The sequence below is a fragment of the Solanum verrucosum genome, unplaced genomic scaffold (genome assembly GCF_900185275.1).
Source record: "Solanum verrucosum unplaced genomic scaffold, falcon-dt-bn FXZP01000128.1, whole genome shotgun sequence".
Classification (NCBI taxonomy): domain Eukaryota; kingdom Viridiplantae; phylum Streptophyta; class Magnoliopsida; order Solanales; family Solanaceae; genus Solanum; species Solanum verrucosum.
In genome coordinates, this window is record NW_026020327.1 from 656,731 (window position 1) to 679,844 (window position 23,114).

General features: G+C 35.6%; 6 protein-coding genes and 1 pseudogene across 6 annotated transcripts; 4 read left to right on the plus strand and 3 right to left on the minus strand.

Moving 5' to 3' along the window:
* Positions 1–466: 466 nt before the first annotated feature.
* LOC125835685 (protein SENSITIVITY TO RED LIGHT REDUCED 1-like) lies at positions 467–2,347 on the plus strand. Its single transcript, XM_049514794.1, has 2 exons — positions 467–475; positions 1,340–2,347. The coding sequence occupies exons 1-2, from the start codon at positions 467–469 to the stop codon at positions 2,264–2,266; spliced, it is 936 nt and encodes a 311-aa protein (XP_049370751.1). The 3' UTR covers positions 2,267–2,347.
* A 1,350-nt stretch (positions 2,348–3,697) lies between these two features.
* Positions 3,698–6,116, minus strand: LOC125835686 (receptor kinase-like protein Xa21). The gene is made up of 2 exons (XM_049514795.1): positions 4,211–6,116; positions 3,698–4,076 (listed from the first exon to the last, which is right to left on the minus strand). Exons 1-2 carry the CDS (start codon positions 6,114–6,116, stop codon positions 3,730–3,732), a joined length of 2,253 nt encoding a protein of 750 aa, XP_049370752.1. The 3' UTR covers positions 3,698–3,729.
* A 21-nt stretch (positions 6,117–6,137) lies between these two features.
* LOC125835688 (probable leucine-rich repeat receptor-like protein kinase At1g35710) lies at positions 6,138–9,202 on the minus strand. Its single transcript, XM_049514796.1, has 2 exons — positions 9,045–9,202; positions 6,138–7,071 (listed from the first exon to the last, which is right to left on the minus strand). Exons 1-2 carry the CDS (start codon positions 9,200–9,202, stop codon positions 6,138–6,140), a joined length of 1,092 nt encoding a protein of 363 aa, XP_049370753.1.
* Positions 9,203–9,420: 218 nt separating this feature from the next.
* On the minus strand, positions 9,421–10,457 carry LOC125835689 (uncharacterized; annotated as a pseudogene).
* Positions 10,458–11,588: 1,131 nt separating this feature from the next.
* LOC125835651 (uncharacterized protein At5g39865-like) lies at positions 11,589–12,444 on the plus strand. Its single transcript, XM_049514763.1, has one exon. It carries the CDS (start codon positions 11,590–11,592, stop codon positions 12,409–12,411), a length of 822 nt encoding a protein of 273 aa, XP_049370720.1. The 5' UTR covers position 11,589; the 3' UTR covers positions 12,412–12,444.
* Positions 12,445–14,591: 2,147 nt separating this feature from the next.
* Positions 14,592–15,950, plus strand: LOC125835690 (F-box protein SKIP23-like). Its single transcript, XM_049514797.1, has one exon. It carries the CDS (start codon positions 14,592–14,594, stop codon positions 15,948–15,950), a length of 1,359 nt encoding a protein of 452 aa, XP_049370754.1.
* Positions 15,951–18,771: 2,821 nt separating this feature from the next.
* LOC125835691 (F-box protein SKIP23-like) lies at positions 18,772–20,043 on the plus strand. Its single transcript, XM_049514799.1, has one exon. It carries the CDS (start codon positions 18,772–18,774, stop codon positions 20,041–20,043), a length of 1,272 nt encoding a protein of 423 aa, XP_049370756.1.
* Positions 20,044–23,114: the final 3,071 nt, after the last annotated feature.

The window sequence follows — 23,114 nt, forward strand, 5'->3', positions numbered from 1 at the left end:
GAAAAAATGAAAGGAGAAAAGTGGTTGAAATGATAATTACTGGACTAAAAAACATGAATTTCGTAGGTAAGTTGTGTGAACGTTTTAACAGATAAGCATACATCTACATTCAGTTTTAAGAAATAGCTAAAAGAAAATAAAAGATTAAGAGGAGAATCATTTCCATGCACTCTTAATGAATTGTTTTTCCCAATTTGGGAAGTTTGTGGGGGCAGCGGGGAGGTGTAGCCTTCCATGAAGCCCATTGTATGGTTCTACAAACATGGACAACATGCACGAGCTTTCCCAGGATGATTTGGACTGAAAGACAATGTAAATAAGCCAACAATCATAAAAACTACTGCCACTATTTAGATTTCATTGGTAGAACTGCTTCTCTAATCTCTACCAATGGAATGGATTATCCTTCTGTGAAAGATAGCTTCAAACACTTCCCCTAAAACTGTAGATCATACCAAAAGTATAAATGAGTTCTGTAACTTAGAGTAACAGCTTCCTCCCTTAGCATTTATAAATGTCGTAAATGAGGTGATGAGATAAATTGGCGTAATGAGTATAACTCATTGCAGCTCTTCTCCAAATTTAAAGAATGAGACGTCAGAGCAAAAATGATGATTTTTCTCTTTCAAAATGATATAGAAAGGATATTGTCGAAGTACTTACATAACAAAGTGTGTTGAGAAGCCTATGACACATTATGCTTTTACTCTTTGGTTTGTGAACTATCTCAAGATGTGGAAGTTCAATTATCCATTATTGATAGACGATTTGCATTAAGATCTCTAGTGAACGTTATTGCTGTAATCTTTCATTCTTGAGTTATAGGTGTTATGATATGCTACTAAAAGTTAAATCGTTGTGTATATCCAATGTGCTACAACAGTTGAGACATTGTGTGTTAGGATACAGTAATAGTAAATACTAAAACTGAAATATGTGTTATCTTTGTGCTTATATTTCTGTTTATGTTCGTTATGTGTAAACTCTTTTCATATTGTTATGACTTTGAAAAAGATCATCTTACAGCTTTCTCTAGAATCTGTATTCCTTTTCTCCTAACAGCTCATACGACAATCGTAGGGCAACAAACATTATTAATTCATTATGAAAAAAGTCTTGAAAACCTCAAAAAGTAGAAGAACTTTCTGTATACATGTCGAGTAGTGGTTTGTATCTTTTTTGTATGTCTGCTAAAAGCTTCAGAATAAAGAGTCATTAATAAGTGAGTTTTAATTGTCTAACTGGCCTTTGGAAATTTCAAGTTAGAATTCTAATATTCACTCTTATTAATATATATTTTCCTTTTAGGTCCTTGACTAACGACATATTTCAAACATAGTCTGTGTCATTCTCAAGTAGCTATAGAGGAATGGCTTCATCAGCACAGACACCAGCTCTTGACAAGCCTAACCCTGCCGAAGATTGGACTGTTGTATTGCCTCGTCGTGGAAAACAGAAAAGAAATTTTCATAAAGTTATCATTCACGAACGACAAAAACAAGAACAACTGTGGACTCCAGCAGATATTGAGACCAATCCAGAGAGAGAATCTAAATTGATGCAGAAAATACAAACCTGCATTAGGAAACTCGAGAGCTCTTCCTTCTGGTTGAAATTTTTGGATCAGTTACAAACCCCTGAAATATTTGATAGGTTTCTAAAAGCTGTGGGCTCAGAAGGAAAGATGCAGATGGTAATATATGGAATTGGTAGCATAGAATCGTATGAGCCTCCTAGATTACAGCTTAGTCTTGCAATCTTAATGAAAAGAATGTTTAGTTGGATTGGGGAGGTAGAGGTATTTGATCCAGTGATCTCTCTGGCAGAATCTAGGGTGCTGACAGCTCTCGGTTGTTCTGTCCTAACAGTCAATGAACAGGGTCGACGGCAAGCTTTAAGACCTACGATGTTCTTCATGCCACATTGTGATGCTGAACTATATGAGAATCTTCTAGAGGCAAATTGGAGGCATGATCTATTGAGTAATATGACACTGTTTGGAAACAGTTTTGAGGCGTATGAGCAACACGTGTCAGAGTGCAAAATCCTTAAACTTGCTGATTCTAGGAAGCATATCCTAGCAATCAGGCAGTTTGTAAAAGAGCTTCCCATTGATTCTAGGAAGCAAATTGTAGCAATCAGGCAGTTTGTAAAAGAGCGTTCCATTGATCCTTTTTCAGATGATTTATTTCGTTCCTTCCATGGTTCAAGTTGGCATTTTTTCGACATTGATTCTCATTCAAATTTATGTGATGCTAAACCATGAACTCTTGTTTTCTGGATTGTACTCTTCATTGGAACTGAATATCAAATTTTTATTATGATATAGGAAAATGTTCTTTCTTTACCTTTTGTTTCCTCAGATTAATGCCTGTTGTGGAGCTCCCAACCTTACTGATGCATGACTGTTTCTTTATGTGCATGCCTTTTAACATGCCTCTTTTATCCTTTATGAACCTTGACGTTTCCAAATGAGATTTATTCACGATTTTATAAAAAGTCGGGAGTTAAACATCCTATTTGCTTTACAATCCACTAACTGCCTGTTTTCTGATGTTTCAAAAGCAATGCTTGAATCTCACACATGGAGGTGGGAGAGTTGATGCTTTGTGTTCTTTTACTTCGCGCTTCCTTATGACTATCTGAAAAAGAGGTGAGTGATAGTACATATCTAGCTTATGCATCAAATGTTGTAAATTACTTGAACTAAGGGTCTATCAGAAATAACCTCTCTAGCTTTTCCAGATACCACTTGTGGAATTACATTGGTATGTTGTAAATGCTGTCATGATGAATTGAATGGTAACATCTTTTTGAAAAATAAATGCTATGGTTGCTGTAGTCAACAGACATGTCTGGGATCAGCTGTAGGTGGGATTTGATTATTTCAATTTCATTTGAATTGTAATTTGACCTTCTATTCCATCTGGACTAGAGATGGAATATGTATTATAGAGAGTTACTTGTACTTGTCCTTTAAGTGATTTGATTATGTACTTGCGGTTCGGTTTTGTACACCCCTAACTACTAGATACTCCATGCTTCTTTCACTTCTATATTATTCCAAATCCATGCCTCTTTTGCATTAAAGATGAAATATTTTTTTGTTTCCTAATGAATTTTTCTCACATTTTTACATTATTTTTTTACTATACGTGGAGCATGCTTGGTGAAGATACTAATAAGTCACAATATATTATGGTTTGTTTAGCTTTAAGTCACAATTGGCACCAAGTATATGATGTCTTTAATAATAGTTTCCAAAACAGGTCTGCACATTTGCCCCTTTTTAGTTAAAATTACTGCTGTTAAAGGCACATAATAAACTAAATTATAGTATAAAGAATTCTTACACAGTTTTTTCCAGTTATATTAGATTAATAACTAGTCGTGATTATCGAGCAATATATAGTATAGAGAGTTACTTCTAATTGTCCTTGAAGTGATTTGATTATGTAAATATCCCTAACAGAAGAAGGTAATGAATCAAATGTACGAAGGAGAGGAAAAAAAACGCGGAAGATATATATATTTTCAAGCTTGCAAACAGAAAGCAAAATAGTACTGCAACAAACACATACATAATTTTCAAAACACTCAAAACCATAATCACCACTCAAATATGAAATCACAAAATGAGGGAAATGCAACACTCTAAAGCACAAACAATACATGACTCCAAGTAGTACTATACGACGATGACTTTACTATAGAAACCAGGAATTAACTTTATATTTCCAAAAATGTGTTCTTGATTTTGTTAAGCCTCTTGACTACATCCTTCATGGTTATCCTTGACTCTGGCCTTTCCTTTGCGCAATCTAAAGCCAATTCTATCAAGGAAATTATGCAGATTTCACTTTTAGAAGTGATTTGTTCTTCCTCAGGAAAAAGATTGGCATCCACAACTTCTATGATAGTTCTTGGAAATGCTCGCCTTATCCACTCCCTCAAGCCAAGATTTTCGTTGAATATCTCTGCATCAGTTGGTCTTCTTGTTGCCAAAACCTCCATTAGCATGATACCATAGCTGTAGACATCGCCACTAGTGGACACTATTCCTTCCAAGCCATATTCTTAAAAGAACAAAAGATGAAAAAAAATTATTCATAAAATATAACAACAAAACAAACAAACACTTGCTTTTTATTTAGATTTTGGAAGGGCTTAGTTATAATTTGTGTAGTAAAAAAGAAAGAGACTAGTATACCTGGTGCAATATATCCGAGAGTGCCCAATGTCTCGGTATGTGCCATGGACTTGCTTACAGCTAAGATTTTGGAAATTCCAAAATCACCAACATGTGCCACCATTTCTTCATCCAAAAGAACGTTGGCTGGCTTTAGATCGCAATGAACAATATGAGTGTGATGTCTGTGATGCATATATTCAACAGCCACAGCCACATCAAACATTATGGAAACCCTTTGAAGAAGGTTCAAGTGGCAATCTTCTTTGTACAACCAATTCTCAAGACTCCCGTTTGGCATATACTGCAGGACAAAGGCTCTAATGTATTCGCTAGAGCAAGTAGTAATCACCGATACAAGATTTCTGTGCCTAACATTTCTCATCACTTCACATTCAGTATCAAACCTCTTGCATACTTCCTCATTTTGCAAATCTAGAACCTTTATTGCAACCACAACTCCGCTAGATAATGTACCTTTGTACACTGAGCCAGAACCTCCCACACCAATTAAATTTGATCCATCAAAATAATTTGTAGCTCTTTGAATCTCGTGATAGGATACTAATTGATGTGTCTTGACCTCTGGTACCTTTTCCACGTCTTTGGACTTTCTCTTCTTTTGTCGTTTCATTATCCAAATTGAAGCAAACAAGGATATTAGAAAGGATGAAGTAACCACTGGAATAACAATTTTTAGCACAAGCTTCTTAAACTTTGATTGATGTCCAAGATTAGTGACAGCACAAGCAGGAACATCCAATATGTGCATTCCACATAGGCCTTTGTTACCAAGAAATGATTGCAAAGTGGAATTTGCAAACACACCACCACTAGGTATTACACCTTCTAATTCATTAAGTGAAACATTGATGGCTTTAAGATACAAGAGTTTTTCCAAAGACTTAGGAATAGTACCTGACAAGGCATTTACAGATAAATCCATGAATACTAAGCTTATCAAGTTGGCAAAGGATAATGGAATTTGGCCTGAAAATGAATTGTTTGACAGGTCAAGAGAATCCAGGTTTTGGAGTTCCCCCAAACTGTTTGGTATCTTGCCAGAAAAGTGGTTATGGGAAAGATATAGACCTAAAATGGCTTTCAGTTCTCCAACATCTAGTGGAACTTCTCCCTCTATAGAATTCCGTGACACGTCTAGGTGGAGAAGGCCACTCATCTTCCAAAAACTCAAAGGAAGCTTTGATGCAAAATTGTTATTTCTCAACGAAATATATTGTAGCATGCTAAAATTTCCTATACATGCTGGAATTAACCCAAAGAGCTCATTACCATCTAGAACTAATTGAACCAAATTAGATAAACCACATACCGCCTCTGGAATATGTCCCTGCAATTTATTGTTATTTAGATATAGTCCTTGGAGTTGTTTAAGCTTACCAATCTCAGAAGGGATACTTCCCACCAAGTTGTTTCCATGAAGGCTTAGAGATATTAGACTGCTCATGTTGCCTATACCTGTGGGGATGGGGCCATTGATGTATGCATCTATTATTGCAAAGAATTCAATAGTAGATGAAAGATTTCCGATAGTATCGGGCAGAGTACCATTCAACATATTGGTACTCATATCTAGATCTCGCAACATCCTACAGTTTGCCAAAGAATTGAAGAATCGCAACTCATGCTCTCTTGGTTCATTGGTAAGTTGATTATGATCTAGGTGCAGCATTTGCAGCTCACGAAGATTTCCCAAATTAGTTGGAATACTGCCACTGAAAAAGTTGCTATTTAGCTCCAATGTCTTAAGTTTGGAAGCATTTGTGATGTGCGGAGGAATTTCCCCTTCGAGATGATTTTTAGACAAGTAAAGTCTTTCAAGGTTCGGAAGATGAAGACCTGTAGTGGCTGGAATTCTACCCGAGAGGTTGTTGAAATTGAAAGCAATCATTTCCAAAGAGGACATGTTAAAAATAGCCTTCGGAATTTAACCAATAATATTATAATTCTGGCCAAGGTTTAATTGCCTCAAATTTGACAGCTTCTCTAATTCTGGAGGAACTTGCCCCCCTATGCAATTGTTTGGACAATCCAGATATTCAAGAGTGGATATATTTCCCAATGAAGCAGGAAAAGTCCCACTTAGTGCATTAGCTCCGATATAGAACACCTCGAGCTTAGCTAAACAACCAATATTTTTGGGTATATCTCCAGTTATCTTGTTGTAAGATATGGACAACCCTTTGAGCTCTGTGAGTTGGCAAATGTTGGAAGGAATGCAACCAGAAATTTGGTTCTTAGATACACTTAGATACTTCAGATTTGACACGATACTCCCTTCATCAAGCAAGAGAGGACCAGAAAGGCTATTGAGTGCCAGATATGTGGTAAGTAGCGATGATATATTAAACAGTGTTGCAGGAATGGGACCGGTTAATTGGTTATCAACCAAGGACAACTCTACAAGTTGGCTAAGATTACCAATCTCCTTCGGAATGTTGCCGTTGATTCTATTACCGTACAAGCTGAAGTTCATCAACTTCGTGGCATTTCCAATAGAAGGCGGGATTATGCCTGTGAGACTATTGTTGGTGAGATACAAGACCTTGAGTTCTGGTACATACCATGACCCATTCCACATTTCACCACTGAGTTTATTGAAAGCCAATGAAATCTTTTGAACTTTCTGGTGTTGAAATAGGCTTGTTGGAATACTTCCTTCGAGCTGATTGTTTTGAATATTAATGACTCTCAAGCGAGGCAAGTGGCCAATGCCATAAGGGATGGCGCCATGAAAGTTGTTGTTCCCAAGATTAAGCTCTCCGAGAAAGGACAAATTAGCCAAAGACGGGGAAATTGTACCTTGAAGATTCAAACTAGAAAGATCCAAGGCTACAACCCTTTGCCTTTTTGGACTGCAACTGACACCAAACCAAGAGCAAAAAGAAGTATTGTTGGTCCAATTATTGGCCAAAAAATGAATAGGACTTGTAATAAGATTTCGGAAAGCTAGTAAAGCTTCTTTGTCTGTCACATTTGAGTTAGCAAATGATACAGAAAATTGAACTAGAAAGAGAAGAATCAATAAGAAAATGTGCTTCTCCATGCTGTTACTATGCTTCAAAAAGGAATTTGGACAGTGAGATATGTATGTGTGGTATTTTGACAGATCAAAGTTACACCATTATATAGCACCAAAACAAATAAAATGCTGAAAAGAATAGACTATAATTTCCAAAATGTGAAAACAGATTAATACTGAGGAGGAAAATAAGTAGTAATAAGGGGTGTGTTAAGCATGGAGGATGTTAAATTAGGTCTTAGGCCTAACTCACACCCCAAAAGCTAGCTCAAAGGGATGAGGATTGCCCAAGCCTTATAAGGAGTCCACCCATCTCATTAACCACCGATGTGGGACTTTTGTCATTCTTTAACAGAGGACAACATTTTCCACAATATATTTTCTATTTTCTCATGTCTAGTCCGTCAAAATATTTTTGCTAGGAAAACAAGTTTTGAGTGACTTTTCAAGTTTATTGTCTCCTCCCCACTCACTATCGAGATGCGAAAGAATCCATATTCCCTATCTCGTATTCTCTACCCCTAAATTAGCCTAATTAGATTCAATTCAACCGTCCAACCGTCAACCCCCAACCCTTGACCATCTCACCCCGCTAGCCGGAACCTCACTCCCTATCCCACATTCCACCTATTATGACATAATACATAAACGTGCCTTTTAACTTGGCCTCAACTTACATTTGTGCTCTGCAACTTTGGATGTGCACAAGTAGGCAATTAAACTTTTATAAAGTTCAACAGGACGTCATGTAGGACCACAATTTTTCATGTAGGACGTCAGGTAGGACATGTGTGTCTACTTATTCAATTATATACAAATTCAACTACATACTTGTGCACACCCAAAGTTGAAGGGTATAGATGCCAGTTGATGCCAAATTAAAGGGTATTTTTATGTATTATGCCCCCATAATATTTTGCTTGATTAACTTACAAATTATCTTGAGATAACAGTTTTTTGCTTATTTACCAAATACTAAAAAATAAGTAAGAAATCCACTTGTTTTTTCTAGAACATATTTTCTAAGAAAACATTTTCCTTCCTATCAAAAACACCCAAGATTAATGTGAAAACAGATTAGTACCGAGGAAAAAAGAAAAAAGAATCTGTCCATTTTTCCTTCATAGTTGACATTAGTTGGGCTGTGTATCACAAAATGGGCTAAAAGTCAGCTATTAATTTTCTTTATATTGTTAAGGGCCAAGTCAATAGGAGTCAATCTTTCAAGTCAAGCTTATAAGGCTATGTTACACAAAACAGAGAAAATATTCTCAAACTTATTTGGCACTTAGGCGTAGTTATTATAGGGTTGTTAAAATAGATTATTTTTTCTTTTTTCTTTCTTTTAGTATACTCAGCTAAAAACACACCGGACACCAGTGGAAAACAAAACAAAAAAAAAGATCATATTTTTGTAGCATAGTTTGGTCTTATAGAAACATCAAAGAAGAAATAACGGCAAAATACATAGATAGACACTTAAACTTGGTCTTAACTGTTAGTTGAGCATTCCAACTTATCAAATGATCATATAGACACCTCAACTCGACCCAAAAATGTCTCACAGACACCCGAAGCTAGCTGACCAGATGTGTGCATTTCAATCGCCAATCATGCGTCAAATGAATGAATTCCGATGTGATTGACAAGCAGCGGGGCATGGAACGGAGGTTGAATCAATCATCAGAAGAAGAATTAGGCCAAAAATTAGGATACATTCAAGGAAAATTAAACTTCCATCGAAGAGAAGCAAACGAAAGGCTAATGACACATGTCTAATACAAGAAAAGAGATCTTCTTCCTTATTTTAACCATAATTCCATAACAGCAACCCAACCTCCATTCTTCATCTCCTCCCCGCTCATTTTCAACCCGACCCTGGATTTTCCATCACCATGTAATTGCACCCTCACAGTGTCGGCCATCTCCAAAATCACCATCAGCACTGCTTCCATGTGATTGAGCTTCATTTTCAAAGCAATCTGTTTTATCACTTCGTATTTTCAAATTTTATAACACAACTTAGATTTTGTACAGCCTGAAAGATCTCATCTTTTTTCTCAAATGTAGGAGAAGATGTTAATGTGTAGATGAGTTAATATATTCGATCGATTAGAACACCCTACTAATAAGTTGGAGTGCTTTAAGTGTCTATCTATGTATTCTGCCACAAAATAACTGTACAATTTCAAGCTGTGTCTAACTGTCTATAAACAAAAGCATTTGCTTCATTGGTAGCCTGCTTTAAGACGTCTCTCAGTCTGCAGTTGTCTTCCCTTGCTGCTTTAGTTGTTTGTCCCGCTGATTTAAGGGACTCGTTGAGCTTAGTAGCTCGTCCCATTTCTTCAGCTTCGCTTATACACGCGATGAGGCTTGTCTCTTTCCAATTCCAAGCCAATAGTGACTCCTCTGTCTCTAGTTTCAATCTCTGATCTGCTGTATTCCTGTGTAGTTTTGTTTCCTTTTTTGCTTTATCCAATAACATTTTATTTCTGGCCTTAGTACATTTGATCATCTCTTTCATATTTGCAGCCTCTTTTTTCACTAAGTTTCTCTTCCATCTCAGATTCTTCGGAAGCAACTTCCTTCAACGCTAATGCTAAATCATTTAAGGCCTTTGTGCTCTTTTCTTTCGCCTCCTTTGCCAACTTCATTTCATTTTTTAGCAAACTCATCTCATTATCCAAAGCTGTGGCTCCTCATTTCAACAATGATTAAGATAACTGCCATTTTTCTTGGAACATGTGTCCAAGATTCAATCTTTTCATGACGAGAAGCAATCTCGAGCTTGAATTCTTCGAGTTCAATCTTGATTTGTTTAAACGGCCTTGTGTTTTTGACTCTGAACTTCTTGTTCTCCAATTCATCTTCTAATTCTTGAATTCACCTAAAATCAGAAAACCAATACGTCGCACGAATCTTGAATTCTTTTAAATGACTAAGTCCCTCTTTTCACTTTTCCTAAACTAGGATCTTTCTTTATCAACTTGAGATCACATTTTTTCGCCTTTTCGAGCTCCAACTTCAAGGAGTTGATACTCTTATCTTTATCCCAAAAGCTAGCTCACGAGAGAAGAGTTGTCCAAGTCCAGAGACCACCCATCTCATTAACCATCGATGTAGACCCCCAAATTAAAAGTTGTCCACGCACCAGATGTTCAACATTGGGCGTGAGATGGGGTCCCTGGGCTTGGGTGGGCTGTTGAAGAATGAATAAAGGTCCATATTGATGATTACTGAGATGAGAGGTCTCTTTATAAGACTTGAACAATCAGTCTCCCTCATGAGCTAACTTTTGAGGGCGTAAATTAGGTCCAAGACCTAATATTACTCAAACAGAATTATTATGTGGAGATTACAAACTAAAAGATAAACTAGAATGAGTATCATTTTTATCGTTTCAGTTTTATCGGATGTCCTATAAAAGGGTTAAGAAAATCATAATCCATAAATTAAGGAGATAAGCTTCTAGAGAGATAAAAGTGTGACACAAATAAAATCTTAATTCTTTTCCATCCTATACAACTCAATAAACTCAAGGTACAAAAACATAATTTTTGTACCATTGACTCATAAACAAATTATTTTCCCACTACCAAAGCATTTTTTGCACCTTTTTTAAAACAACAGTTTTTCTTATATTATATAGATTTTTTCTTATATATATATATATATATATATATAACTTCTTCATTGAAAGCTACCCCCGCCACCCTGCATCTTCTTAAACATTTTTATCAAAATTTCTACCTATATCTTTATCCTCTCATCATTCATATCTGATTTTGATCTTCAGAAAATTAAATTTATCTTTCAACTATTTCTATCATATATCTTATATTTATTTCATTCCCAGGATTGATTAATTGTTTTTTATCGCTCGCCTTCATATCGATTCTCCTTAACATACATTGACCTTTTGGTTTTGTAGGCCACGTACAATCTTTTTTTCTTTTTAGGTTTATGTTTGTTTTACGAGAGCTCTTCATTTCTACACATACGAGATCTAAAAAGACCAGGTGATCAAGAGCTCTTCATTTCTACACATACGAGATCTAAAAAGACCAGGTGATCAAGAGATCTTCATTTCTACACATACAAAATCTGAAAAGACCATATGGTCAAAATATCATCATTTCTACACATACGAGATTTGAAAATACCAGGTGGTCAAAAGATCTTCATTTCTACACATATGAGATTTTAAAAGACCAGGTGGTCAAGAGATCTTCATTTCTACACATACGAGATCTAAAAATACCAGGTGGTCAAGAGATCTTAATTCCTCGGTCCCTTTGGATCATTGATATATTATTATTAAGAAATAACCCCGGAATTAGAGAGAGTTTTTTACTTTATGATGGATCATCATCATCATAGGGAAAATGAATTTGAATATCAAGAAATCCAGAAAGCAAAGACATCATCAAAATTCAATAGATCAAGGACTATACACAGCCCGAGAAACTCGATTGAATTCCCTGAAAAGCCCTTGTATCTCTACCCTTCACCTCATTCGATCGAACGTAATGGCTCCATTAAAAAGCTTCATTGCTCACCTTTAGGATCCATGGTTGGAACTTCATTCAAAGGAAAAGTGAAAAAGTTGTATTCAATTTTCGATTCTCGTAAGGAAAATCATCGATCCTCGATTCCAAAACCTCAAACCAAGCATTCAAAGCCATTGATTTCAAACACTCTGTTATTGCCTGGAACAGTGGATCGTGTGGTAATTTACTTCACGAGTATACGTGGAATTCGAAGGACATTCGAGGATTGTTACACAGTGAAAATGATATTAGGAAGCTATCGTGTTAAAGTCGATGAAAGAGATGTCTCGATGCACATCGCGTATAGGAAGGAATTACAAAATGTTATAGGTGAGAAGAACAACAATAGTATTGTGACATTGCCACAAGTTTTTATCAAAGGGAAATACATTGGAGGTGCTGAATTGATCGAGCAATTGAATGAAATTGGTGAATTACCGAAGTTATTAAGAGGGATTCCTTTAAGGCCAATTGGTTATATTTGTGAAGGTTGTGGGGATGTACGATTCTTGCCTTGCTCGAATTGCGATGGTAGCAGGAAATTTTTCGATGAAGATGAAGGACAAGTTAGGAGGTGTCTTATTTGTAATGAGAATGGATTGATTCGATGCACACTTTGTTGTTCTTGATCTATAGAAATTTGTGAGATGTATCTATAACATGTTCGTTGTCTCCTTATAGTTTTTTAGTTGGTGAGGCAAAGACGAATTCAGAATTTTAAATGAGTGAGGTAAATGCAACTCTTTTGTATCAACAGGTGGCGTTTAATTAATATAAACTATCTATTACTATATATTTTGAAATTGTATGGTTGTGTAGAATGTAGATAGTGTGCAATGTAGTTTCCTGATCTTGATATCTTTGAAGTTTGAAGTAAAGGAAAAAGGTTTTTATGTACGGGAAAAAGTTCAAAATTGCTCTTGAACTAATATGAAATAGAACAGTTTTCTCCTCCGTTAATAGTTGGGGTTAGGTGCATTCGCCATTACAAAAGTGGCGTATTTGTATGTATTTTCAAAATATAGCAAACGGAGTCTTTACAACACTTTATCTGGTTGTTGTATGATACCCTGAGTGTTTGTGGCTGACGATCAACAAACTTTTGCATAGAGTTATCTTATTTATGAATACTTAGCGACTAGAAAGATGTTATTCTTTAACATTTGTATTCACAATCTTAGACTTGCAAAATATAGAGCATCAAAATAAAACCATAAAATCACGAAAATTTATAAATCTTGACATGATTGAAAATCTCACAAAACCAGAATGGATACAAACTGACTTTGGATATAGTATTAATTTGTCAAGAATAATATATCCAAATTTACGGAGGAGAGAAAATTTACCACAATGCTAACATAGTGGTGTAATACATAAACAAACACTTACAGTTTACCTCAATTGGCAGGTAATCACTCGACTGTTTTGAATTATTTTTTCTTGAACTGAGGGTCTATAGTTCAGAAAAAAAATCTCTACACCGAAACTCCAAAAGTTGGAATACTTTAGGTTAGGCGTGTTTTTGATCATTAGCTACGTAATAAACTAAAAAAATTTTATTTAACCTTTGGCTGCTAAAAAAAAGTGCGGTTTTTGATATTATCGTCGACAAACAGAGCTTTGCTAGGGTTTATCCATGGAAGCAATGATGGTACCTTGGTCCGATCTTCCGAAAGAACTCGTTAGTATTGTGTATAAGGGGAACTTTTATGCTGTTGATATTTATGGAGAGACCATAAAGTATGATCCCTCATCGTTTAACGAGACCAACGTATCTTCCAGCATAAAGATGTTATCTTCAATCTTATTTAAGAGGTGGGGTAGTAAGAAACGACTGGTGGAATCAGGTGGGGGAGTTGTTTCTAGTTGATATGTTTTTAGATAGTGATGTTAAGACGGAGTTGCATGGTTCTCAACCTTCATGGAAATGTCCCAAGGAAATTATGATTTACCGGCTTGATGAAGAACAACATGAGTGGATTGCAGTGCATACATTGGGTGATCGAATTTTCTTTGCTGGTGATGCCTGTTGTTTCTCTGTTTCTTCATTAGACTTTGGTGATCAATGCAGAGGAAACTGCATTTACTATGAGAATGGAGGTATAATTGTGGACATCTTGGGAGAGTTACCGCCAAAGTACTACGATGACGACTTTGAAGATGATTGTGTATGTGGTGGTAGTTTTAGGTATCCATTTCCTGTTGATGGTGGTGTAAATTTTAGCAGTGATGATGATGATGATGATGACGACGATGATGATCCAATAACTTGCAGATTACTCAAGAGATATAAACCACATTAGGCAAGTGCAGTGCGATGAGCTCAATTGAGAAGGTACTTAAATTTTTTGATAATCATTATAAAATCTTGAGTTCCAACAAGATCAAAATCAATACACGCAAAAAAAATCAGAATCAAGCACATAAATCCAGTAGTAAAACAAAAATCAATAAAATTACTAAAAAATCAAATTCTAAACAAAGTCCCAAATACCAGTAAATTACCAAATTAATTATAAGAAGAGATCAAAGAAATGATCTAAATCATTAATTTCATAATTTATGCAAATCAATAAAAATGCAATAAGGAAAAGAAACTGGTTTGGAGCATAACAAGGAATACAATATGCTATTTGTTATACAGTCCTTGATTAATGAGAAGTATAATTAATCATTAATTCGTTACTAATTAATTTTTTTATTTTCTCATTCGGATATTAAAAATGTTATTCAATTAGTTAGGATTGTAATTCAACTTTGTCATTCTTAACTCCGACTGGAAAAAGCTTTGCTAGGGTTTTATATGATGGCTTCTTGGTCTGATCTTCCGAAAGAACTTGTTGAAAGAATTAGTAAATTCGTCGACAACCATATTGATATCCTTCGCATTCGTGCCGTACGCAGTTCATGGCGTTCAGCATTTCCTCCTAATTTTAAAATCCCCAAACCTCAGTTTCCCATCAAACTACCCTACAAACTGCCTTTCCCCCACCAACCCATGTTCTGGACAACTGATCTCAAATCACATTGTTATTTAATCGAAAGCACAGTTTATCTTTTCCAACTTCCTCATCCTCCTCACACAGGATGGTTGGTCAAGATTCTAAAAACAGCATACGAAGGAGTTAAGATTTTGAATCCTCTAACCAACAGAGTAATCGATGATTTGCCTGATAAGAAATTGAATTTACTAGATTTACGTGTTTCTCAAGTTTGTAAATTCTATCATGTGCATTGGGTCTTAAACTATCACATACATTGTCTGCTCGGATATGATTTATTTAATAAAGCCTTGCCTATTTGGAATAATCAAACCAATCAGTTTTCTGTAATGGCAACTAGTATTTTTGATCACTTATTGTGTTTTAAGTCAGGGGATGAGAAATGGACTACCTTGAAAGATCCCACTAGTAAGATTGTCGATATTAGTGTGTATAAAGAGAATTTTTATGTTGTTGATACTTATGGAGAGACCATAATGTATGACCCCTCCTCGTTTAACGAGACCAATGTATCTTCCAATGTAAAGGGATTATCTTCGAGCATTTTTAATGGATGGGGTAGTAAGAAACGACTGGTGGAATCAGGTGGGGAGTTGTTTCTGGTTGATATGTTTTTAGATACTGATGTTAAGACGGAGTTGCATGGTTCTCAACCTTCATGGAAATGTCCCAAAGAAATTAAGGTTTACCGACTTGATGAAGAACAACATGAGTGGATTGCAGTGCATACATTGGGTGATCAAATTTTCTTTGCTGGTGACGACTGTTGCTTCTCTGTTTCTTCATCAGATTTTGGTGATCAGTGCAGAGGAAATTGCATTTACTATGTGAATGGAGGTATAACTGTGAATATGAGAATTTCTCCGCCAAAGTACTATGCCTACGGCTTTGAAGATTATTTGGTATGTGGTCTTAGCAAGGAGGTGAAACTTAGATATAAAGGATTACATGGTCATCACACAGGTATCTTTAGCTTACAAGATGGTAAACTTGGTTCATTGTTATCCTTCCTCGAATATGCAGATATTTTATGGCCACCTCCATCTTGGCTTTTTACTGACGATGATCAGGCAGATTCTAAAAAGCTTTTGCGTTCTGTAATTGATGATAGACATGTAAGGTCATTTAATGACAGGCCCTACATGAAGAAGGTTTGGTTTTAAAGGTATCAATGACCTAAAGATTTTAGATTCTTTGTTTATGAAACTCAATGCCTTTCTTTTATTTTATTCACATGCACTTCAATACTCCATTTAACTAATGCATTCGTTCATTGATTGACTTGTTTATATTATTAATTGTTGACATCGACAGTTAATGTGCATGCTGCAGAACATTTTTAATATCCTTGATGGTGTTTGTCATGTGCCAATGAGGTTTCCAGATCAATATTGATAACCAAAAGTGTTGGATAATAGTAACGCGAACAAGAATCAGTGTATCATGTTTATGTATTATGCATAAAAAGAATCAATTGTAGCTTTTAGGAGTTGTAGGACAGTAACACTAACATGAAATATTAGCATCTCCTCCAGATGTCATTGTTCTTTTCTCTATTATTTTCAATATCTCCTTTTCAAACCTGTTTTGTATTGCTTGACTTGAGCCGAGGATCTTTTGGTAATAATCTCTCTGCCTTCAAAAGGTATGGATAAGGTTTGCATACACACCACCCTCCCCAGTCCCCACTTAACATACTTCCAACAACAACAACAACAACATACCCAGTGAAATCCCACTAGGTGGGGTCTGGGGAGGGTGGAGTGTACGCAGACCCTGCCACTACCTCATAGAGGTAGAGAGGCTGTTTCCGAGAGACCCTCAGCTCAAGCCACTTAACATACTTCCAAAAACTAAAAATAAAGTTTAATTTATATATCTTGAACTACACGTGTCCAAGAACTAGTTTATAAAATATGTGTTTTTGCCTTTGAGAAGATAAGGGTACTCTTGTGCAAGTGCAGCATTACATCTTCTCTTCGACAGTTAACATGCTGTAGAACGTTTTTAATTAGCCTTGATGGTGTCTGGTATGTGCCAAGAAGTTTTCCTTTGACAACTTTTCAATTTTCTTCCTTTGTCAGCCTTGACTGCAGTTTTATTCAAATCGAAATCAGTAATCTGTATAAGATGAACTTTTATGTGGTTGAGACCAAAAAAATAATTTAGTGTGCGAGTCATAAAAGAAAAATAAAATAGGTGCAAATCACAAAAATGATATTTTAGGGTTGCCAAACGCAAGGACTCCGAACAGGCTCATTGTTTTTTGCTTAAAAAACTTGTTGAAAGAATAAGCAGATGCTTCGACAGTCATATTGACAATCTCCAAATTCGTGCACTCTGCAATTCATATGAACTGCAGACTGCACGACTGCAAAATATTCTTTATTTTACTTGTATTGGCATAAATAGTCTTGTAAATGCCATTTAGCCCAATATGGGAAGTGGAATCTCACTATGTTTTGAAACTTAAAATTGGAAATTTCAATTTTAACTATGAGAGTGTGTCCGCCAAAGTACTATGCCTACGCCATTGAAGATTATTTGGTAGGCGGTCTTAGCAAGGAAGTGAAACTTAGATATAAAGGATTACATGGTCATCACACAGGTATCATTACCTTACAAGATGGTAAACTTGAAACTTTCTATTCTACTCTTCCACAACTCTCCTTAGCTTTGGCTTCTGCACATGTTGCTGCTTCTTTATGCCTTAAAGAAGTTCATACTACTGAACGTATGCCCCAAGGCACAAGTTATGCTTAAGGAAAAACAAATTCGCAAGACACAAGTTATGTGCTATAAGACATAAGTTCAGTATATTAACTTCTTAAAGTATAATGTTCTAAAATTGAACTTATGCCTTATAGGGCATAATATGTGTGTGGAGAATATTTTCTTAAATTGTTGAGGGTATTTTTATACGCATTCGATTACTTGAAGTGTTGATGGATAAAAATTCTACTTACTAGAAATTAAGTAGTACGATTCAAACCAAACCTTACCATTCTTTTCTGTTTTTTTTTTCTCTTTTACGAAGGTATTATAATTATACTAGCTAGTTTAAAATCTATCCATTTAGACGCCACAGTGCAATGTGATTTTATTTTTGTTTTAACCACAAGGAAATCCACAATTGCTATTATTATTTGGGTTCTCATTGATTAAACTTACTCTTGTACAATAGCTCATAAACTACACATAAGATATAAACCACATTAAGCAAGTGTAGTGGGACGAGCTCAACTGAGAAGGTGTTGGCAGGGGGTCAAAATCTCTTACCTCTCTTATAGAATATCACCTTATGCACCAACTCAACCAACATAACGAATATGTAATGGTCATTTTGAAAGGGTTCCTCTTTAAGAATATTTAAATTAACTGAAAATGAAATTTACTAGTGATTGGTTAAGTAACATCCTTAATTTTGATATCAACAAACTATATACCTTTTTGATCTTATCTCACTTACTTTAGATAATTAAAATTAAGAAACCAATTAGTAGCGTGCATAGTTGGAACTTTAATATACAAATCATACTACATATAGAAATACTAAGATTTGTTTTCTCGATTAACACAATTAGAAACACATCCCATGTGACATAATTCACGTAGGACGACTCGTTGGACACAAAATTGACATGTAGAACGAATATATCTATTTGTTTAATTTTATACATGTTTAACTGTCTATTTTGCACATTCAAAATTTAAGAACATAAATGTTAGCTCAAACCAAGTTGAATTACATATTTATTATGTATTACACACGTTTATTACTTGAAAGTGATTTTAATACTGTCCCGAAATGTGTAACACCATTCTCATAATATATGATATATTATACTCACCGCCACATCAGCGCCATATCAGAAATTAATTATATTTTTTGCACTTAATTGCTTTGCTATCGCTCATAATTGCGATTGGGAAAAAAGCTTTGCTAGGGTTTTATGGTGAAAGCAAATGGGCAGGGAAAGTAAGATGGCTTCGTGGTCTGATCTTCCGAAAGAAATTGTTGAAAAAATCAGTGAATCCCTCGACAGCCATATTGACATCACCCGTTTTCGTGCAGTCTGCAATTCATGGCGTTCAGCAATTTCTCCTAATTTTAAAATCTCCAAATCTCTCTTTCCCATCAAACTGCCTTTACCCAAGATAACAATGACTCAGGATTTTCATAAAGAATCTGAGTTTTATTTAATTGAAAGTACTGTTTATCTTTTACAACTTCCTCATCCTCCTCACACACCCTGGTTGGTCAAGGTTGTGAAAACAGTAGACGGAAAATTAAGGATTTTGAATCTTCTAACCAACACAGTATTCAAGGGTTTTCCCGATAAGAAATTGAATTCACTAGATTTCCGCCTTTCTCAAGTTTTTAAATCATATCATGTCCAGTGGATCTTAAAGCCTTACGCCCGTGAATGTGAACTACAGATTTTAGTTAATAAAATCTTGTTTATTTGGAATGATCAAACTAATCATTTTTCTTTACTGGCAATTAGTATTTGGGATCACTTATTGTGTTTTAAGTCAGGGGATGAGAAATGGACTGCCTTGAAAGATCGCAGTGCTAAGATTGTCGATATTATTGTGTACAGGGGGGATTTTTATGCTGTTGATACTTATGGAGAGACCATAATGTATGACCCCTCCTCGTTTAACGAGACCAATGTATCTTCCAACGTAAAGGGATTATCTTCGAGCATTTTTAATGGATGGGGTAGTAAGAAACGACTGGTGGAATCAGGTGGGGAGTTGTTTCTAGTTGATATGTTTTTAGATACTGATGGTAAGACGGAGTTGCATGGTTCTCAACCTTCATGGAAAAGTCCCAAGGAAATTAAGATTTACCGGCTTGATGAAGAACAACATGAGTGGATTGCAGTGCATACATTGGGTGATCGAATTGTTTTTGCTGGTGACGACTGTTGTTTCTCTGTTTCGTCATCAGATTTTGGTGATCAGTGCAGAGGAAACTGCATTTACTATGTGAATGGAGGTATACCTGTGAACATCTTGGGAAATGACCTTAGCGAAGAAGTGAAACTTAGATATAAAGGATTACATGGTCAACACACAGGTATCATTACCTTACAAGATGGTAAACTTGGTTCTTTGATATCCTTCCTCGAATATGCAGATATTTTCTGGCCACCCTCATCTTGGCTTTATACTGGTGATCGGGCAGTTCTTCAGACACTCATCACTAACTTTACGCCTCAGATGCTGCCTTTTCTACATGGTATTTAACTCGCTAAAGATTTAGATACTTTGTTTTGAAACTCAATGCCTTTCTTTTATTCAGACACCCTTTTTAATTTCCTCTTTGGCACTATCTATGCCATACTTGGTGTTAATTAAGTTGATTATCCTTTGAAATAATTTACTTGCTTTGTTACATTTTTGTGCTAAAGGGTACTCTTGTGCAAGTGTAGCATCGTATCTACTCTTTTGTGAGACAAGTGACATGTCTTTTAAGAGATGGTGCACAAACTATGCCCTTTAATAGCCTACAGTAGTCTCTGTGTAAGCTCATGTCTTTCGAGCTGAAAGAAAAGTGAGTCTGATAGACTTGATCTTATTCAAACTCTGTTATCTGAGAATTAACAAGCCGCCTTCACCTCAATTTGAAGCCTATAGTAAACTATGTTCCTTTCTATTCTATTACGTTAATGTTCCTTCCCCTCTGTCTCCCCTTGGCATATTTAGGATTAATACTACTCAAATGATTTGAATGTATACAGGGGACGAACCGTGACACATATTTGGTGCTTGCACATTATCTCTGTCATGCATTTCGTCAAACATTAGGATATGTGGCTTACTGTCTACAGGACAACATCATGATTATAACATGAAATATTAGCATCTCCTCCGGATGTCATTGTTCTTTTGTCTATTATTTTCAACATTTCCTTTTGAAACCTGCTTTGTGTTGCTTGACTTGAACTGAGGGTCTTTGGTAACAATCTTTCCGTCTTCACAAGGTAGGATTAAGGTTTGTGTACACATCACCCTTCCCGGACTTCACTTGGGATTACACTGTGTATGTTGCTGCAATTGTATCTCAGTACCAAATTTAGTGATACAGAGAAATTGAAAAACAGAAATCACCAAAAAGTTTCCTCCTAACTGATCCAATGGAGTTTGATCATAGTAGGAACCAAAGATGGTTTGTGCAGAATCCCTTAAGATTATCTTCAAGAGTTCTATCACCTCGATCTTACTTTTTCTCTTGCTGGTCCATTGTTTGATCCATTCACAAATCAGGATGACAACTTCTCATCAATGGGTGATCAAGATTTCAACTTTGATTATGAATGGTAGCACACTTGTCATGAAGAATTCTGACTTGAAGCCTATCAACTAGCAAGCACCAAACTTGAAACTTTCGATTCTACTCTTCCACAACACTCCTTTACTTTGACTTCTTCTTCCTAATGGACACAGTCATGCTTCCTCTTTAGCGAGTTAGGAAGTGGTCTATCCCTATGTTGCTCAGACTCTTCAGAAATGTCAATGGGTGCATGTCGGATTGATCTCCAAAAGTAGCGCATTTTTGGAGAATCTGACATGAGTATGGCATCAGAGTCCACTTAGGTTTATCCTAGTCCACAATGATACATGTGATCTTGGGACTAATTTACTGAAAAATCTGCTTGGAAATACAACAAGTCCACACTTTTAATTCCTGTAATCTTTTGGACACTACCCTCTAAGCTTTGGTTATCCCATTGTTTGGTTATTGTTATTACTTCTTGTTTTCTGAATGCTATGCTATGTTTTCCCCATTATTTGGTATGTCCTCTTTACTTATAAACTTTTTAAGGCATAATGTTCTAAAACTGAACTTATGTCCCAAGGCACAAGTTATGCCTTACGAGGCATAACTTCAGTTTTGGAACTTTATGCCTTAAGAAGTTCATACTACTTAACTTATGCTCCAACGTACAAGTTATGCTTAAGGCAAAAGAAATTTGCATAACACAAGTTATGCTCTATAAGACATAACTTGAGTGTATGAATTTCTTAACGTATAATATTCTAAAACTAAACTTGTGTCTTATAGGGCATAACATGTATTTAGAGATTTTTTTTTCGCCTTGCGCTTTTTAAAATTGTTGAGGGTATGTTTAACCGCATTTTATTACATAAAGTGTTGAAAGGAGAAATTAGATCTACACCTTTTCAAGCTCTCTGTTAACCACCATTTTATGTTTTCAAAAGTAATATACTTAAACATAGAACTTTAATTATGTATCCAAGAAGATTATCTAATTCCTTTAGTTACAAACCACAAGAATCTCTAATTAAGCTAAAACTTTATTTGATAATTAGTCAATCTTACCTCGTAAATCGTAATGGATTTGAAATAACTATATATCCACAAACTCAAATGGATGCAGGCTGCGTCCCATTCCAGTAGGTCTATGTTTAATACTAGTTCAGCTAGACAGGTTGTACGTACATCATATGCTAGTTCGGTTATTTCTGTAGTGGCAAAGCCAAAACTTATTGTTGAATATTGTTTGTTTGAGACGATGGGCACAATCGATTTCTCACAATTTGAATTTTACTATATCAAAGTAAGGACACGCTTCGGTCTTGCAATCTTGATCACTAACTTGTTGCTTGCTTCAGCAACACTCTTTACTTAGCACTCACTCTTGTTTTCTTGCTTAATTCCTTGGTTTGTTACTTAGTTTGTTACTTACAACTCTAATGGACCACCTCTATTTATAGGAGGTGAGCTAAGCATATTTTTCTACTCTATTCTAGAATATTCCTCCAACTACTTAATTCTCTCTAAAATACTCATTCTAGAGATCTTTCTTCAATTCTCTGTAACTTCGGAATATTCTAGATTTTTCTTGACTTATCTTAAGTAAATAATTAAGTTGGTGATGAATTCTTAACACTTATGACCCTGTAAGCTTTTTGTTATATATGCTATTTACTCTTTCTGACCAAAAATAAATAAATAAAGGATTACACTAGAAATTAAGTAGTACGATTCAAATCAAACCCTACCATTCATTTTCTGTTTTTTTCTCTTTTAGCAAGGTATTATACTAGCTAGTTTAAATACTATCCATTTAGACGCCATAGTGATATATAATGCAATGTGATTTTATTTTTGTTTTAACCTCGAGGAAATCTACCATAGCTATTTTTTGGGTTCTCATTGAATAAATCTGCGCTTGTACAATAGCTCATAAACTACACAAAAGATATAAACCGCATTAGGCAAGTGTAGTGCGACGAGCTCAGAAGGTGTTGGCAGGGGGTTGGGATCTTTTATCTCCCTGAATTATCACATG

What these genes read in the sequence shown, in the direction of transcription:
- LOC125835686 (XM_049514795.1), bottom strand. Translation starts at nt 6,116, where the DNA reads ATGTCCTCTTTGGAAATGATTGCTTTCAATTTCAACAACCTCTCGGGT. An exon ending in TCTCGGATATATTGCACCAG is followed by an intron (nt 4,077 to 4,210) that starts GTATACTAGTCT and finishes TGTTCTTTTAAG; the next exon opens with AATATGGCTTGGAAGGAATA.
- LOC125835688 (XM_049514796.1), bottom strand. Translation starts at nt 9,202, where the DNA reads ATGAAGCTCAATCACATGGAAGCAGTGCTGATGGTGATTTTGGAGATG. An exon ending in GTTGCTGTTATGGAATTATG is followed by an intron (nt 7,072 to 9,044) that starts GTTAAAATAAGG and finishes GTTTGGTGTCAG; the next exon opens with TTGCAGTCCAAAAAGGCAAA.
- LOC125835651 (XM_049514763.1), top strand. Translation starts at nt 11,590, where the DNA reads ATGATGGATCATCATCATCATAGGGAAAATGAATTTGAATATCAAGAA.
- LOC125835690 (XM_049514797.1), top strand. Translation starts at nt 14,592, where the DNA reads ATGGCTTCTTGGTCTGATCTTCCGAAAGAACTTGTTGAAAGAATTAGT.
- LOC125835691 (XM_049514799.1), top strand. Translation starts at nt 18,772, where the DNA reads ATGGCTTCGTGGTCTGATCTTCCGAAAGAAATTGTTGAAAAAATCAGT.